Source organism: Triticum aestivum, chromosome 2B (assembly GCF_018294505.1).
Source record: "Triticum aestivum cultivar Chinese Spring chromosome 2B, IWGSC CS RefSeq v2.1, whole genome shotgun sequence".
Classification (NCBI taxonomy): domain Eukaryota; kingdom Viridiplantae; phylum Streptophyta; class Magnoliopsida; order Poales; family Poaceae; genus Triticum; species Triticum aestivum.
In genome coordinates, this window is record NC_057798.1 from 608,211,008 (window position 1) to 608,229,867 (window position 18,860).

At 52.4% G+C, this 18,860-nt stretch overlaps 1 protein-coding gene across 1 annotated transcript; it reads left to right on the plus strand.

Annotated features, from left to right (window-relative positions):
- Window positions 1-411: 411 nt before the first annotated feature.
- Window positions 412-2,911, plus strand: LOC123046272 (protein IQ-DOMAIN 22). Its single transcript, XM_044469576.1, has 4 exons — window positions 412-1,002; window positions 1,526-1,702; window positions 1,803-1,880; window positions 2,014-2,911. The coding sequence occupies exons 1-4, from the start codon at window positions 604-606 to the stop codon at window positions 2,740-2,742; spliced, it is 1,383 nt and encodes a 460-aa protein (XP_044325511.1). The 5' UTR covers window positions 412-603; the 3' UTR covers window positions 2,743-2,911.
- Window positions 2,912-18,860: the final 15,949 nt, after the last annotated feature.

Sequence of the window (18,860 nt, forward strand, 5' to 3'; positions counted from 1 at the left end):
GTTCAACTCATGCCTTTTGAAACTTATTAGTCTTTCTACTTTTTTATTTTTGCGAGAAGTTCAAAACATATTAGTCAAAGAGTTGTTCACATTTATGTACTCCGCAATCAGAGTTTTCAAATAACAAATAGCTCGAAAAGGATGTCAAGAACGACATAAACCGAAACAGCAAAAACATGATTCCAAAAAAGGGAAACACCTAACACACACATGGTTTAGTTATTACTACTAGTACAACCACTTGAGCAAGGAAGCAGTCACGCAGCCGGCGCTCAAACATCCACCACTTTACGCATACCACCCTCAAGTTGATCCCATCTCGCCGTCCCACCCCGAATAAGAACCAACCTTCACATAAAAGGGCCCCACCCGTTCTGCTTCATCTACTAGTATAAGACAGAGCTCCCCCACACCAGTCTTCGCCTAGACTCTTCGTCTCCGTCCTGCACCTTTTTCTTCTCTGGCAAGCCTGTGCCTGTGCGCGTCGCGCCGTTTTGGGTTTCATCTCCCGCTCTTTCTTCCTCCTCCCTGCTCCGGCCAAGTGCTGGAACCAAGAGAAGGCGATGGGGGCGGCGGCGGAGGAGCAGTAGCCGGAGGGAGGGGATGGGGTGGGCTTCAAGGTGGCTCCGCGGGCTGCTTGGCGGCGGCAAGAAGGCCGGTCCCGCCTCCGGCGAGCACAAGCCGGAGAGGGAGAAGAAGCGCTGGGGCTTCGGCAAGTCCTTCCGGGAGAAGGACCCGGTGCGTCCACCGACGCCTCCTGTGCAGCGGGCGGCGACGCCCCGCCGCACCTACGCGACGTCGGATGACGGCGGCGACGAGCAGAACAAACGCGCTATCGCCGTGGCGGCGGCGACGGCGGCTGTGGCCGAGGCCGCCGTTGCCGCGGCGCAGGCGGCCGCCGCCGTGGTGCGGCTGACGAGCAGCGGGCGGTGCCCGCCGGCCGGGGCGAAGCATGAGGAGTGGGCGGCCGTCCGGATCCAGGCCGCTTTCCGTGGCTACCTGGTAAGCTCCTCCCCTCCGTCCTTTCGGCTCTAATTCTTTTCCTTTACACTCCAAAATCCACTTTCTGTAGGCCAAGTTTCTGAAAATTACGGGTGTAAAGCGAAAAAGGCTTCACATTTTTGTTACAACATTTTCGGATTTTTGCCTCCGGAAAGAAATTCCCGTGCCCGTGTGGCCGTGTATGCAAGCTAGCCGCCCACGTTGTTCATCTGCTCTGCCATTCCCATGTCTTTACTGCCGCTTCGTCTCTGAGCTCTGAGCTTCTTTTATGGAAGCAAGGCATGGGCGTCGCCGCTTTAACTTCGCTATCCCCTTCTCAAGAACAATGGAGCCACTTCTTTTTTGCCGTTTGCACAATGCTACTCTGTTACTGTTCTTGGAAGCTGCTGGTAGTGCGTTAGTAGTAATGGCGGAGGTGGTTGGCATGTCAACCTCCGGCCTACAATGCTGAGATGCCCATGGTTATGTTGTGGACGGGACCACTACTGATTAAACCTCTCCATGCTTGTCGTTGCGTGTCAAGGCGAGGCGCGCACTGAAGGCGCTCCGCGGGCTGGTGAAGCTGCAGGCGCTGGTCCGCGGCAACATCGTCCGGCGGCAGGCGGCCGAGACGCTCCGGTGCATGCAGGCGCTCGTCAGCGTGCAGTCCCGCGCGCGCGCCAGCCGCGCAACCCGATCCCGCCAGGCCGCGGCACACCCGGTAACTGCAAACACCCGCCATTTCTTGCCAAGTGCTTGCCAGTTAATCTTCCATGTCTTCGGCGCGTTGTTCTTATGGGTTTTGGGGGTTTCCATTGCAGGGCGCGACGACGCCGGAGAAGTACGAGCAGGCGGCATACGATGGCGCGCTCAGGCACGGCCGTTCAGGCTCACTCAAGGTATTCCTTCCTTGCTCTTTCTGTTTCAGTTCGCGTACTTCTCCGGCGTATGTGTGTTTGTCTATGCGTTGGTATGTGCGTTTGTGTATTTTTCAATGGCCGTGGTGACTGACAATGGCGCCGGTGTATGCAGGGAGGCTCGTCAAAGACACCGGGCAGCGAGAGGATGAGCAGGGAGAGGTCAGAATCTTGCGGGAGGAACTGGCTGGATCGGTGGGTGGAGGAGAGGTACATGGATGACGAGAAGAACGCCAAGATTCTCGAGGTGGACCCCGGCAAGCCCGGCCGGCACGCTTCCAAGAGGCGAAGCAGCGGCGGCGGCCACCACCAGTCGTCGTGCTCAACCAGGACATCAGAGCAGAACAGCCGGAGCTACGCGACGATGCCGGACTCGCCGTCCAGGGACTCGACGACGGCGCAGCAGTCCGTGCCCAGCCCGTCGTCGGTGGGCATGGGCGCGGGCGAGGCCCTCAGCCCGCTGCACATGCCGGCAGACCTCGCGGCGGAGCTGTACGAGAGCCCGCAGTTCTTCTCGGCGACGTCGCGGCCGGGGAGCTCGAAGCGGGGCGCCTTCTTCACGCCGACCAAGAGCGAGTGCGCGCGCAGCCTCTTCGGCGGCTACTCCGACTACCCCAACTACATGTCCAACACGGAGTCGTTCCGGGCCAAGGCGCGGTCGCAGAGCGCGCCCAAGCAGCGGCCGCTGTACGAGAAGTCCGGGTCCCTCCGGAAGGCGTCGGCACACGCCTTCGCGCCGGGGCAGAGGTCGTCGGCGTCGGCGTCCCTGCACGCCAGGTTCACCAATAAGGCGTACCCTGGCTCCGGCAGGCTGGACCGGCTGGGCATGCCTGTCAAGTACTGAACCCTGCCGCCATGTGACCAGTGTTAGGTTTGAGCTTTTGTGATGCTATTACCGTCAGAAAGTACTTTCCTGTTATTGACTGTGACTTGTTAAGTGTAAGTTGCTACTGTACTGGTGTTCCCGCAAAAAAAAGTGTAAGTTGCTAGTAATCACCCAAAGTTTGTGTGAACTGTGTCAAGATCGTATGCACTATAGGCAATCTTCTATCGTGCACGGATGGAATAGGATTTGGGCGCATGGCAATGGCAGCATGTCACGGGCTCACGGTGGCAACAGGGACCTTGTTAGTACTAGTACGGGTCACTGTGACATTAGCCAGAGGGGTGGCCTGCCTGCCGCCTGCGCGCTGTGTCAGCGGGTGGACCGTTTGGTATGTCTGTTGAGAGGCCCGGGGCCTATCTGCATCCGATGAGCTGCTCGCTGCTACCTGTGTTAATTAAAACAGCTAGCTGTCCCGTAGCCACTGGATCTACATGCATGCGTAGGCCAAAACCCAGTTCCATTTGGCTCCGACTAACTACCGCCTTCTATAGTAAACAAGGCAGCATTCCGTGACCCTCGTGCTAATAGGACACGGGAATGTGCTAAATCTGCACCCCTGGAAGTGGAGCCACGAGAGTAAACTGTAAACTAGTCGGCCTAATCCGTCCTCACGCGCGCATCGGCGTGCAGATGACGCAATGACAGCGCCGAAACTCTGAATGGCGGACGGACGGTGCACGCGGTACGGCACAGCGATCTCCGAGCGGAATGGTTTCCAATTCCAAGTCTTCGCGGGCGTTTCGGGAGGTGAGCAGGGAGAGCTTTGCCGCGTGTTGTTGAGAGTCAGGGGACGTCGGTGAGTGCCGGCGAGGCAACGCCTCTGTGCTTTGCTGTACTGACCTTTCCAAGACCATTGTCATTTGAGACTTGGTCACAACTCAGCAAATTTGCTTATATGTCAATGAGTTAATGAGGAGAGAGATAATTTGAATAACTTAGCTAGTTACTGTAAACATCACATGTCACAATGCAATATGAGTCTATAACCTAATAAATAAAACTTTGTATGACATCACACTTATGTTACTACCCACAGTGAAGGTAGTAATACAGTTTAGGAGTATGTTATAATGTATGTTACTCTTAATTATGGCTAGTCTGATCATATACTAGTACTCCCTCCATTCCACAATGTAGTGCCTATAGATTTTTGTGAAAGTCAAACTTTGCCAACTTTGACCAAGTGTATAGAGAAAACTATCAACATCTACAATATCAAACATATACATTCTGAAAATATAACTCGCGATGTATCCAATGATGTCCATTTGGTATTCTAGATGTACCTACTTTTCTCTATAAATATGGTCAAAGTTTGTAATGTTTGATTTTTGCAAAAATCTATAGGCACTACATTATGAAACGGAGGGAGTACTATACTGGCGGTGCTGAATTATTCTAGATTGGTGGTAATGGCCGGGTGGCGCTGCTGGGGACGGCACGCACCAGCTTCGACTCCGTTCCGCCCGCCGCCCGTATAGTCTACTATAGTGCCGTCCTCGTCTCCCGGCTTTCGGCTCGTTTCATAATGGACGCACAAATGGAGGCAAACAGGGAGAGCGAGTTGTCAAGGAGTTCTTTTTTACGAAAGGAGTTGTCAAGGAGTTCGTCATCGGACAGGGGGTGTGTTTCATCTCGTGTTTGGCAGTGGATTTCGATCGACGTACTTCTGGCATCTAGTTGATGTCTCTGTCCACCGGCATAGTATGCCACTGTGGCTGTGAACCCAGCGATTGCGATTACTCAGAAGAAATTGTCTGGCTGTCTCCGTAGGTGATTAAATACTAGTATGACCTAACGTTTAAAAAGTCAATTTTAATTCTCATCAGCAAATCCGAAAAATGAAATTTTCTTAGGAACTAGGGACATGGTAACTGAAGAATATAAAAGGAAATTGTGAAGCGTGTCGCCTGACGGGCAGAACGTACCTTCCAAAAAAGAATGTACTGGACTGGACGCACCAAAGGGAAACAGAGCCTCGGTGATGATCTGATCTTGACGCTAGTCCCGTTTCACGGCCATGCTTGTCCTCCTACAGAGCTGTTGGGTGGTCACGGCCCTAAATAGTTTTGTTGCCATTCTTCAACAGCAATCTAGCTACGCTCCTATAGCATCCATACAGTCGATGGTACGCTGTACCTTCCTCCAAGCTGTCAGTCCCTTTGCTGTGCTGTGCTGTGCCTGTGCGAGTGCTAGCTCCTTCAGAGTTGCCCGTGCCCTGCACAAGAATTCCGTGCATGGGCACCGGACCTTGTATGTCCCCAAGGTCATATCATCATCAACCTATGCATCAACAAAAGATATGAAAAAACCGTGTGTGAGGATATAATTAGCAATGCATCAACTATTGGATATATGCTCATGCCATACCTCTTGGATGATCACACCCACATCCTCATCCTCCAAAGGATCACCATGGCCCTGGCCCAAAGTGGGATCTGATGTGTCGCCGACCTAGACCGTTCGGGTGATACATACTCGGGGTCACGACAACCAAAAAGGTTTGATAGCCGCCTTAACTTTTGGCCCTGGCGCTGCAACATGTATAAGTGAATGAGTGATACGTCTCCAACGTATCTATAATTTATGAAGCATTCATGCTATTTTATTATCTGTTTTGAGTGATTATGGGCTTTATTACACACTTTTATATTATTTTTGGGACTAACCTATTAACCGGAGGCCTAGCCCATATTGTTGTTTTATTGCCTGTTTCAGTATTTCGAAGAAAAGGAATATCAAACGGAGTCCAAACGGAATGAAACCTTCGGCAGCGTTATTTTTGGGAAGAATATCATCATGGAGACTTGGAGTTTACGTCAGAAGATCCTCGAGGAGGCCAGGAGATAGGGGCGCGCCCCCCTACTGGGCGCGCCCCCCTGTCTCGTGGGCCCCTCGAGCACCTCCCGACCGACTTCTTTCGCCTATATAAGCCTACGTACCCTAAAAACATCGAATATCAAGATAGATCGAGAGTTCCGCCGCCGCAAGCCCCTGTAGCCACCAGAAACCCCTCGGGAGCCCTTTTCGGCACCCTACCGGAGGGGGATCCTTCACCGATGGCCATCTTCATCATCCCGACGCTATCCACGACGAGGAGGGAGTAGTTCACCCTCGAGGCTGAGGGTATGTACCAGTAGCTATGTATTTGATCTCTCTCTCTCTCTATCTCTCGTGTTCTCTCTCGTGTTCCCTCTATGGCACGATCTTGATGTATCCCGAGCTTTGCTATTATAGTTGGATCTTATGATGTTTCTCCCCCTCTACTCTCTTGTGATGAATTGAGTTTTCCCTTTAAAGTTATCTTATCGGATTGAGTCTTTTATGAGAACACTTGATGTATGTCTTGCCATGATTATCTGTGGTGACAATGGGATATCATGTGCCACTTGATGTATGTATTGGTGACCAACTTGCGGGTTTCTCCCATGAACCTATGCATAGGGGTCGGCACACGTTCTTGACTCTACGGTAGAAACTTTGGGGCACTCTTTGAAGTACTTTGTGTTGGTTGAATAGATGAATCTGAGAATGTGTGATGCATATCGTATAATCATGCCCACGGATACTTGAGGTGACAATGGAGTATCTAGGTGACATTAGGGATTTGGTTGATTTGTGTCTTAAGGTGTTATTCTAGTACGAACTCTTGAATAGATTGATCCAAAAGAATAACTTTGAGGTGGTTTCGTACCCTACCATAATTTCTTCGTTTGTTCTCCGCTATTAGTGTCTTTGGAGTGACTCTTTGTTGCATATTGAGGGATTGTTATATGATCTATCTGTGTTATTATTGTTGAGAGAATTTGCACTAGTGAAAGTATGAACCTTAGGCATTGTTTCCTAGCATTGCAATACCGTTTACACTCTCTTTTATCATTGGTTACCTTGCTGTTTTTATAATTTCAGATTACGAATACCTTTATCTACCATCCATATTGCACTTGTATCACCATCTCTTCGCCGAACTAGTGCACACATACAATTTACAATTGTATTGGGTGTTGTCGGTGTCAAAACCGGCGGATCTCGGGTAGGGGGTCCCGAACTGTGCGTCTAGGCGAATGGTAACAGGAGACAAGGGACACGATGTTTTTACCCAGGTTCGGGCCCTCTCGATGGAGGTAAAACCCTACTCATGCTTGATTAATATTGATGATATGGGTAGTACAAGAGTGGATCTACCACGATATCAGAGAGGCTAAACCCTAGAAGCTAGCCTATGGCATGATTGTTGTTCGTCCTACGGACTAAAACTCTCCGGTTTATATAGACACCAGAGAGGGCTAGGGTTACATAGAGTCGGTTACAATGGGAGGAGATCTTCATATCGTATCGCCAAGCTTGCCTTCCACGCCAAGGAAAGTCCCATCCGGACACGGGACGGAGTCTTCAATCTTGTATCTTCATAGTCTGGGAGTCCGGCCAAAGGTCATAGTCCGGCCATCCGGACACCCCCTAATCCAGGACTCCCTCAGTAGCCCCTGAACCAGGCTTCAATGACGACGAGTCCGGCGCGCAAGTTGTCTTCGGCATTGCAAGGCGGGTTCCTCCTCCGAATACTTCATAGAAGATGTTGAACACCAGGATAGTGTCCGGCTCTGCAAAATAAGTTCCAGATGTCACCGTAGAGAGAATAATATTTGCACCAATCTAATCTGCTGACGTATTCCGCAGCGTGACATCACGCCACGGTCAGGCTTTTATTCATTTTACTGTTCCACCTCATCGCGTTTAGCGAGGCAGTTTCCTTGGCATGTCTTGTCAAAGCAGAGATCGTGTCCCCTTATTTCGGGATTCTCATCAATACGGGCATGGGTAACCCAACCGCACCATTAACCACGGTGCTTGGGAGATAAGCGAGTTTTATTAGGCCGGTGGGGGCTTGTAGTTTTGGTCGCCCACATAAGGGGATAAGAATCCACCCTTTCCATTCACGCCTTCTTCCTCCTTTGCTTACTCGTCCCTGCGCGCTCGAGCTCCAATGCCCAAGTCCGCACTTCCCACCTCAACCTTCTCCAATCATGTCCGGAGCAGGAGGTAGATGGATGTCCTCCTCCATCACGGAGAGGCACATCAAAAAGTTGAGGCAGGCCAGATACTTGTCTGACGACATCGCGCACCGGCTTCCAGATGAGGGGCAACTCATCCCCACCCCTAGGCCCCATGAGAGGGTTGCATTTCTCCCCCATTTCCTGCGCGGACTGGGTTTTCCTCTTCACCCGTTCGTCCAGGGGCTCATGTTCTACTATGGCCTGGACTTCCGTAATCTGGCCCCAAACTTCATCCTCAACATCTCGGCGTTCATCGTCGTGTGCGAGGCCTTCCTCCGCATCCAGCCTCACTTTGGCCTATGGCTGAAGATCTTCAGCGTCAAGCCGAAGGTCGTGGGCGGCCGCCAAGCGGAGTGCGGAGGCGCCATGGTGGGCAAGATACCCAACGTCACATGGCTCGAGGGCTCGTTCGTGGAAACCATCAAAGGGTGGCAGCGGCCCCCGAATTCCAATCTGGCATTCCCACATGGCTCACATCTTGGAAAGAGACGGGCCTGTTGTGGGGTAATCCGGAAGAGGTGATCGGACTCCAAACCTGCGTCCAAGACCTGGTAAACAAGAAGGTCAAACTTGTCAACGTAGTCCAGGTCATGCTCTTCCGTCGGATCCTCCCGTGTCAACGACGGGCCTTCAACTTGTGGGAGTTCGACCCGGCCCAGCACCAGACTTTGTCCAGGCTCTTCGACACAAAGCAGGAGGACGCCTGGAAGGTGCTATTCAAGAGCTCCGAGGTCTCCCCTCTCGTCACCGAGGATCGCGGATTCTGCGCCAAGCGCTAAGCCACCAAAGTAAGCTTGTATTTATCCTTTACGGGACACTTGATTTTCATAGTTTGACTCTATGCAGGATCTAAACTCCCGATCTCTTATAATAGGACTGGCAGAAGAAGGCCCGGACAGATCAACTGTCGCGGCTCCTTGCCCAGAAGACCCGAGCGAACGCTCGCTTAACGGAAGCTGCTGGTTTCCGGCACCTCACGTGGTGCCGGAGAAGAAGCCAAGAGAAAGGCCACGGGACCCGAAAGAGTTCCCGGCGCTTGGTGGTGTTCCAGATTCATCGTGCGGACAACCCCGAAGCACCCTCCGCCTCTGAGGACGAGGAGGAGGAAGAAGAAGAAGCCTTCTCCCGCCTCCACGGGGGAAGGAAAGAAAAGGAAGGCCGCCCCAACTGGGAGGCCGGAGGTCCAAGAAGGGGAGAACCCTCCTTCCAGACTACACCTCCGATGCCGAAGACGGCGGGGAGGAATGGCCATCCAGGGTCAAGCCCTGGCAAACAATTGTAAGCTCCGGATATCCGACTACTTATGGCGCTCCTCCATTATTTGGTATTTCTGACACCGAATTTATCATGCAGTCCGCCAAGGCTCAGCTCGACTGATTCGACGAGCGGCTCCCTGGAATTCATCGGATGTGAATAGTGCTTCACTTCCGACGGCCTCCTCCCCTCTCCCTACGGACGACGCCGAGGTGGAGTCCCAAAGGGACTAAACCAGGAGGAGGTGGTCCTGGAGGCGCCGCAAGGCGACCTCCCGGACTCCAGGCCCAAAGGGGGTAAAGCCCCGAGGGATCCAAGTCCGGCCCCGGGCCGGACACTGCTCTAGAACTGTCAATGGTTCCAGAGCCCGACAGGTGATGCCTTCCTAAGAAGGGAAAGCCTACGACGCCGGTGACCTCTGTCCATCCGGAGGCGCCGCACAATTTGCTGGAGGTTCTTAACGGCGCCTCCATCGACGAGGAACACCGCACTGTTATGAGTGCGGTGATTCAGAAGGTGCAGTCCGCCAAGAGCGGGCTGACCGAAGCCTGTACAAGCCTGTTAACAGGCTTTGAGGTATGTGTTCAAAAACATATAAAAATGTTTACCGCATAGACAGTAGGCCCTGATGCTCAGTTTGGTGTTCGGAAAGAAAAGCCGAGTTGAGGATCTAAAAAGATATACGCAGGAGTCTAAAAAATATGTCAATATGGGAATGCAGGCTGCGCTGCTGACCTCTGCCGCACTGACTGCAGAGGTCAATGCATTGAAGGAGAACCTCGAGCGGTCCGAGAACGAGCTCGGCTGTGCCAAGAAGCAGCTCGAGGACAAGGAGGGTATGTAATACCGTATGTAAATGTATATAGAAATACTTGGTTGCAAATAATGACAGGACCAACGTAAATGTTGCAGGGGCCACAGCCGAGGTGGCGACCCTATAGGAGGCGGTCTCCAAGGCCGAAAACAGTGCGGCCTTGGAGCGCACCGAGAGAGAGAAGCAGGAGGCGCGGGTGGCAGAGGTGCGGCAAGAGCTCCAGGCTCTCGTGGAAAAAGACGAGAGTTTGGAGCGTGACTCGAAGACTCGAGAGTCCGAGCTCACCTTGGCTCTTGAGAGTGCCAAGACCGCTAAGGCCGAAGCTCAGAAGGCCCTCCAGGAGATCGAGGCGATGAAGAAGATAGCGGCGGGTAAGGCATTCTTAATGCAAAGCAAGAATATAAAAGTAAATTATCTGTTACTTACCCGAATCTGGAGCTCTCCAGGAGCATTCGCCGATCTGCCCCGTAGTGTGTCTGATGCCGCCGCATTCTACCGAGCCGAAGAGGGAAGCTCAACGGAAAAGGTGTTCTGGTCTCAGTATGCTGAGGCCGAACATCCGGTGCCCCTGAGCGACCAGCTGAAGCAGCTGGTCAAGCTCCACAAGGTGGCCAAACAGGCCATGAAGGGCCTCATAGTTCGGCTGTGGCCTAGAGAAGCCATGCCTGGGAGCTACTTCGGTCTGGTGCGGCGGCTGGTGGATGCGTGTCCGTGGATTGAAGTCGTCAAGCGCTCCGTCTGTATCGAAGGTGCCCGTCGGGCCCTTGCCCGTGCTAAAGTGCACTGGGGCAAGCTGGACGCTGAGAAGCTTTTGACGGACGCGCCACCGCCAGGCAAGGAGTATCGCACGCCCGAGATGTATTATAAGGGTGTCCTGAAGGGTGCCCGCCTTATAGCAGACGAATGCTCCAAAGATGTAATTTTTGAGTAGGCTCGCATCTGTTATCCTGTACGCTGAAAATTGTGTTCATATGCGTTAAGCAACGCTTGTTAATTTAAAATATTACCTTCTGTGCGGCCGTTTATCAAATCTAAGAGATGCAAGTCGTCAGCTTCGACCCCCATGCCACAAGTGCTGGGGTGTTCGGGATAAACCTGAACGCTCTTGTTCCCATTCTTGGGTCCATCTAGGGAGGCGCTCAGCACAACGAACCAGGCCGTCAGACTTATAATGCTTTAACACTCTCACTTAGCCATAGAATTCTATAATTTTAAATTTCGGCGAAGCCCCTAGTATTCGGAAGACCGAGTTCGGGGCGCTATCCACGCCTAGGCCGGATAAGTCCGGTTCCTCGCTCTAAGCGGCATAAGTCTTTAAGGACTCGAAAAACCTCGCGAACAGCGACCGGTCTCTCGCACTATCATGACGGTCAGTTTTAGCTTTCTCTACTGAGGTGTTAACCCAGCTCAACTGAGGCACAATCACAGTAGTTCTCCCAGCGCTACCTTAGCCAACACTGCAGAACGTAAGGTACCAAAACATGGGAGCCGGGCAAACCCAACTATTGACCAAAGACATGATTCGGAGCCGATGCATATAGTGCTATAAGTTCGGGGTGCCGCACTCATGAGAGTGTTCGGTCTTCTCACACCATGTTATGGGGTGCTTAAGCCCCTGGTGTATTGGCCGTACCGAAGTGTACGGTTGCAGAATGTCATGACTGAACATATTTGTATATAAAAAATAGATAAGTACAATAATAGATAAGAGCTATGTATTGTTTATCAAAAAAGGGCTGCTTACGAAAGCAGAACGATACAAGTAGTGCGATAAGCAAGAGATGGGATTATTTGACATGTCCCCCTCCAGGGGCAAGCTGCGCGATTTTAAGTAAAACAGGTATTAAGCTCGTTATAGAGACCACCTGGACATTTGACGCGGCTTGTTCTCTTCCTGGCTGTTGCATCGTGTGTTCGGCGAGTGTATTGTCGGACAGGCCTTCCGAATAGTTGGGTCCTGAAAGTGTATAAAAAGGAAACAACGGGATAGGGAGCCCCTTAGTGCGGTTGAGCCGCATTCTGGGCGTGCTGTAGTTATGCCCCTACCCTTATGCCCATGGTATCTCTAAGGCGTAATTATGTACGCGTGGTACCGATATCACCATCTGGCGAGGGCTGGGGTTGGGGCCACACTGCTATGCTTGCTCGGAACGTGCCAGCCGGATTTGTTGTAGGTTGCTTCGGGCTCGCTTGACGTTGTCCGGACGTTTGACACGTGGATTGGAGAATTGCCTTGAGAGGCTACTCTGTACTTCCGCCGCCAGGGCCGTCGTGTGCTCCTCCATTCGGAGAGAGCGTTCGGTGTTTCCATTTACCGTGATGACTCCGCGAGGTCCTGGCATCTTGAGCTTGAGATATGCGTAGTGCGGCACTGCATTGAATTTTGCAAATGCGGTTCGTCCGAGCAGGGCGTGATAGCCACTGCGGAATGGGACTATGTCGAAGATTAACTCTTCGCTTCGGAAATTATCCGGGGATGCGAAGACCACTTCGAGTGTGACCGAGCCTGTACAGCTGGCTTCTACACCTGGTATGACGCCTTTAAAGTTGTATTTGTGGGTTTAATCCTTGAGGGATCGATACCCATTTTCCGCACTATATCCTGATAAAGCAGGTTCAGGTTGCTGCCGCCGTCCATTAGAACTCTGGTGAGGTGAAATCCGTCGATAATTGGGTCTAGGACCAATGCGGCGAATCCGCCATGACAGATGCTAGTGGGGTGGTCCCTTTGATCGAAAGTGATCGGGCAGGAGGACCATGGGTTGAACTTTGGGGCGACTGGCTCCAACGCATAGACGTCCTTGAGAGCACGCTTCCGCTCCCTTTTGGGGATGTGGGTTGCGTATATCATGTTCACCGTCCGCACTTGCGGGGGGAATCCCTTCTGTCCTCTGTTGTTTGGCGGTCGGGGCTCCTCCTTGTCATCGCTATGCGACCCCTTGTCTCTGGTTTCGGCACTTAACTTGCCTGCCTGCTTGAACACCCAACAATCCCTGTTGGTGTGGTTGGCTGGCTATTCGGGGGTGCCGTGTATCTGGCACGAGCGATCGAGTATCCGGTCTAAACTGGATGGGCCCGGAGGGTTTCTTTTGAATGGCTTTTTCCGCTGACCAGGTTTAGAGCCTCTGAATCCGGCATTGACTGCCGTATCTTAAGTATTGTAGCCGTTAATGTGGCGCTTGTGCTTGTTGCGACGTGACCTACCATTTGTGTCCTTGGTATCCGAATTGCCAGGTCTCTTCGTTATGTTATTGCTACGAGCTAGCCAGCTGTCTTCTCCCGCACAAAAGCGGGTCATGAGTGTCGTGAGGGCTGCCATAGATTTCATCTTTTCCTGTCCTAGGTGCCGGGCAAGCCATTCGTCTCGGATGTTGTGCCTGAAGGCTACAAGGGCCTCGACGTCCGGACAGTCAACTATTTGATTTTTCTTGGTTAGGAACCGTGTCCAGAATTGTCCGGCCGATTCCTCTAGCTGCTGGATTATGTGGCTTAGGTCATCGGCGTCTGGTGGTCGCACATAAGTGCCCTGGAAGTTGTCAAGGAATGCGGATTCCAGGTCCTCCCAGCAACTAATTGACTCTGCTGGCAGGCTGTTAAGCCAATGTCAAGCTGGTCCTTTAAGCTTGAGCGGGAGGTATTTGATGGCGTGTAGATCATCACCACTGGCCATGTGGATATGAAGGAGATAATCCTCGATCCATACCGCAGGATCTGTTGTGCCATCGTATGATTCGATGTTTACGGGTTTAAAGCCCTCGGGGAATTGATGATCCATTACTTCGTTTGCAAAGCATAGTGGGTGTGCGGAGCCCCTGTACTGGGCTATATCACGACGCAGCTCAGACGAGCTTGGTCTGTTGTATTCGACCTGGCCATATTTATCATATCCGGCGTGACGGTTATCGCCACGTGAAGTGGGGTGCCCACACGATCCGTAGATCGATCTTGTTTGCCTTGCCTTGTTCTCCAATATGTCTCGCAGGTCTGTTGCGTCTCCCCGCACTCTGGTATTTTTTGAGCGGTGCCGGGGTGCGGCTTGGATCGAGGGCCTGAAGGCCTCTCTGTTGCGGCCACGGGGTGGCCGATCGGGCTCATCATACGCTTGTGATGTAAGTTTAGTTGCTTCCTCCTCAAGTTGGGGTAGCAGCCTGCGCTTTGGGTAGCTCTTGGAGGGCCGTTCGGGTTTATACTCTTCGGCCGCCAGGACTTCGGTTCATCTGTCGGCTAGCAAATCTTGGTCAGCTCTAAGCTGCTGCTATTTTTTTCTTGAGGCTGCTTGCCGTGGCCATAAGCCTGCGTTTAAAACGCTCTTGTTCGATGGGATCCTCTGGCACGACGAATTCGTCGTCGTCGAGGCTTGCCTCGTCTTCGGAGGGAGGCATATAATTGTCGTCCTCGACCTCTCTGTCGGCTGCTCTCTCATGAGGGTTGGCTCCTTCGTCCTCCTGCACCGAATCCTGCTGGAGGGGGTTGTCTTCGGCACTGTCCGGCGTGTTGTTATCTCCGGTGCCGAAATCGCCGTTTTTGCTTTGGCGGGATTTAGAGCGGCACCGTTGACGTCGGCGCTTGGGTTGCTTCTTGGAGGGGCCGTCCTTCGTTTTTTCATCGCCATCCCTCGCTTTGGGGGTGTCCACCATGTATATGTCATATGACGAGGTGGCTTCCCAGTTCCCTATAGGTGCTGGTTCTTGGTCGTCTCCTTCATCGGCGTCCATACCGTCGATGTCTTCGGAGTCGAAGTCGAGCATGTCGGTTAGATCGTCGATAGTGGCTACAAAATGGGTGGTGGGTGGGTTTCGAATTTCTTCGTCGTCCGCATCCCAACCCTGCTGACCATAGTCCGGCCAGGGCTCTCCTGACAAAGAGAGAGACTTTAGTAAATCCAGGATATCGCCAAAGGGCGAGTGCTGAAAGACGTTCGTGGCGGTGAACTCCATGATCGGAGCCCAGTCGGGTTCGATCGAAAGAGGTGCGGGATATACGGAGTCTGGAGCGGAGTCCGGCACCTTGGAGTCACGGGCCTTGCGAAGGACTAGGCTGGTATTCGGCTCTATCACCGTAGAGATTGCGGCACCCAGGGCGGCGTCCAACCATCCATCCCCGACTGGCGCAGTTGGCTCCGAGCTAATGATCGGAGCGGACACCTGAGCGGCACTCTGGGCGCTGTCCGGCGGCAGAGTTAGATCATGCCCATCGAGACAGTGCGGTACGCTCGGCCGTGGCTCTAATCCGTCGAAGATCAAGTCCCCGCGGATATCGGCTATGTAATTTAAGCTTCCAAACCTGACCTGATGGCCAGGGGCGTAGCTTTCGATCTGCTCTAGATGGCCAAGCGAGTTGGCCCGCAGTGCGAAGCCGCCGAATACGAAGATCTGTCCGGGGAGAAAGGTCTCACCCTGGACCGTGTCGTGGTTGATGATCGAAGAAGCCATCGGGCCTAAAGGTGACGACACAGAGGAAATCTCAATGAAAGCACCAATGTCGGTGTCAAAATCGGCGGATCTCGGGTAGGGGGTCTCGAACTGTTCGTCTAGGCGGATGGTAACAGGAGACAAGGGACACGATGTTTTTACCCAGGTTCGGGCCCTCTCGATGGAGGTAAAACCCTACTCCTGCTTGATTAATATTGATGATATGGGTAGTACAAGAGTGGATCTACCACAAGATCAGAGAGGCTAAACCCTAGAAGCTAGCCTATGGTATGATTGTTGTTCGTCCTACGGACTAAAACTCTCCGGTTTATATAGACACCGGAGAGGGCTAGGGTTACATAGAGTCGGTTACAATGGGAGGAGGTCTTCATATCGTATCGCCAAGCTTGCCTTCCACACCAAGGAAAGTCCCATCCGGACACGGGATGGAGTCTTCAATCTTGTATCTTCATAGTCTGGGATCCGGCCAAAGGTCATAGTCCGGCCATCCGGACACCCCCTAATTCAGGACTCCCTCAGGTGTGTTGGGGACACAAGAGACTCTTTGTTATTTGGTTGCAGGGTTGTTTGAGAGAGACCATCTTCATCCTACGCCTCCTACGGATTGATAAACCTTAGGTCATCCACTTCAGGGAAATTTGATATTGTCCTACAAACCTGTGCACTTGCAGGCCCAAGAACGTCTACAAGAAGAAGGTTGTGTAGTAGACATCAAACTCTTTTCTGGTGCCGTTGCCGGGGAGGCTAGGTAAACGGCACTCACACCCCGTCAAGTAAGCTCTTTTCTGGCGCCGTTGCCGGGGAGGTGAGTGCTTGAAGGTATATCTTTAGATCTTGCAATCGAGTCTTTTAGTTTCTTGTTTTATCACTAGTTTATTTTATAAAAGAAAACTAAAAAAATGGAATTTAGTTTGTCTCATACGCTTTGTCTTTTTAATATCTTTCGTGAGTATGATTGAGGGAGTCCTGGATTAGGGGGTGTCCGGATGGCCGGACTATGACCTTTGGCCGGACTCCCGGACTATGAAGATACAAGATTGAAGACTTCGTCCCGTGTCCGGATAGGACTTTCCTTGGCGTGGAAGGCAAGCTTGGTGATACGATATGTAGATATCCTCCCATTGTAACTGACTCTGTGTAACCCTAGCCCTCTCCGGTGTCTATATAAACCGGAGAGTTTTAGTCCGTAGCGCGAATAACAATCATACCATATGCTAGCTTCTAGGGTTTAGCCTCTCTGATCTCATGGTAGATCAACTCTTGTACTACGCATATCATCAATATTAATCAAGCAGGAGTAGGGTTTTACCTCCATCGAGAGGGCCCGAACCTGGGTAAAAACATCGTCTCCCTTGTCTCCTGTTACCATCCGCCTAGACGCACAGTTCGGGACCCCCTACTCGAGATCCGCCGGTTTTGACACCGACATTGGTGCTTTCATTGAGAGTTCCTCTGTGTCGTCACCTTTAGGCCTGATGGCTTCTTCGACCATCAACCGCGACGCGGTCCAGGGTGAGACTTTTCTCCCCAGACAGATCTTCGTGTTCGGCGGCTTCGCACTGCGGGCCAATTCGCTTGGCCATCTGGAGCAGATCGAAAGCTACGCCCCTGGCCGTCAGTTCAGATTTGGAAGTTTGAACTACACGGCTGACATCCGCGGAGACCTGAACTTCAACGAATTAGAGCCACGCCGAGCGCGCCGCACTATCACGACATGCATGATCTAGCTCTGCCGCCGGACAGTGTCCAGAAGGCCGCTCAGGTATCCGCTCCGACCCTTAGCTCGGAGCCAACTGCGCCAATCGAGGAAGGATGGTTGGACACCGCCTCGAGGGCTGCAATCTCTATGGTGATCGAGCCGAATACCAGCCTTGTCCTTTGCGAAGCTCATGACTCCAAGGTGCCGGACTCCTCTTCGGACTCCGGATCTTCCGCACCCCATCCAATCGAACTCGATTGGGCTCTGTTCATGGGGTTCACCGTTGTGGACATCTTTCAGCACTCACCCTTCGGCAACATCCTGAGTTCACTAAAGTCTCTCTCTTTATCAGGAGAGCCCTGGCCGGACTATGGTTAGCAAGGTTGGGATGCGGACGACGAAGAAATTCGAAACCCACCCACCACCCACTTCGTAGCCACTGTCGATGATTTAACCGACATGCTCGATTTCGACTCCGAAGACATCGATGGTACGGACGCCAATGAAGGAGACGAACAAGAACCAGCGCCTATAGGGCACCGGACAACCACCTCATCACACGATGTATGCATGGTGGACACACCTAAAAGAAACGACGACGAGGATCAAAAGGGCACAACGAGGGATCGTTCCCTCGAAAAGCAATCAAAGCGGCGGCGTAAGTGCCGCGACAAACCCCACCTCGACAGAGACCCAGCCATAGAGCAGGGCGAACCGCCGGACGACGAACATGCCGTCGGGCAACCGTCCAAACATGGCAACTCGGATGAACAAACCGAACAACCCGTCCCCGGCGAATACAATAGTCCGGACGACCTCGCGTTGGACAAGTTGCTAGAGCAGAAGAACTTCCACCAAAGGCTCGTCGCCATTGCGCGTAGCCTGAAAAAGCACAAGCGGAAGCTCAAAATAGCGGAAGATGCACCCAGAATCAAATGGGGCAAAGTACTCAACACCGCACACAAGTACGGCGACAGTCAGCACACAAAGGGCTATCCGAAGCGAAAATTACTACCAGAATTTGATGAAGAGGCCTTAGAGCCCCCACAGTCAAAAAACAAGGAAGCCACCAGGTCGAATAAACGACCCCACGACCGACATCGAGCGAAAAAGGGCACAACACTCAATCCGGCAGGCGATCCGCACAAGGATTCGCATCAAAAATACGGCCCAACCAGATCTATCTACGGGCCAAGAAAGCAAGCTCTAGTAAGCAATGCAACGCAACAAATATCCGAACATCGCGGCACACCCAAATACAGGGGCTCCACACATCCCCTATGTTTCACCGATGAGGTGCTGGACCATGAATTTCCAGCTGGATTCAAGCCCGTAAACATAGAGGCATACGACGGAACAACAGACCCTGGAGTCTGGATTGAGGATTATATCCTCCACATACACATGGCCAGAGGAGATGACCTCCATGCCACAAAATACTTACCCCTCAAGCTCAAAGGGCCAGCCCGGCATTGGCTTAAAAGCCTTCCCAAAAACACCATAGGAAGTTGGGAAGAGCTCGAGGATGCTTTTCGGGCAAATTTTCAAGGGACCTATGTCCGACCTCCGGATGCAGACGATCTAAGTCATATAACTCAACAGCCCGGAGAGTCAGCCCGGAAACTGGAACAGATTCCTTACTAAAAAGAATCAGATAGTCGACTGTCCGGACACCGAAGCCCTAGCAGCTTTTAAACATAGCGTGCGAGATGAATGGCTCGCGAGACACCTCGGCCAAGAAAAGCCAAGAACAATGGCCGCATTGACAAGCCTCATGACCCGCTTTTGCGCAGGAGAGGATAGGTGGTTGGCAAGAAGTAGCA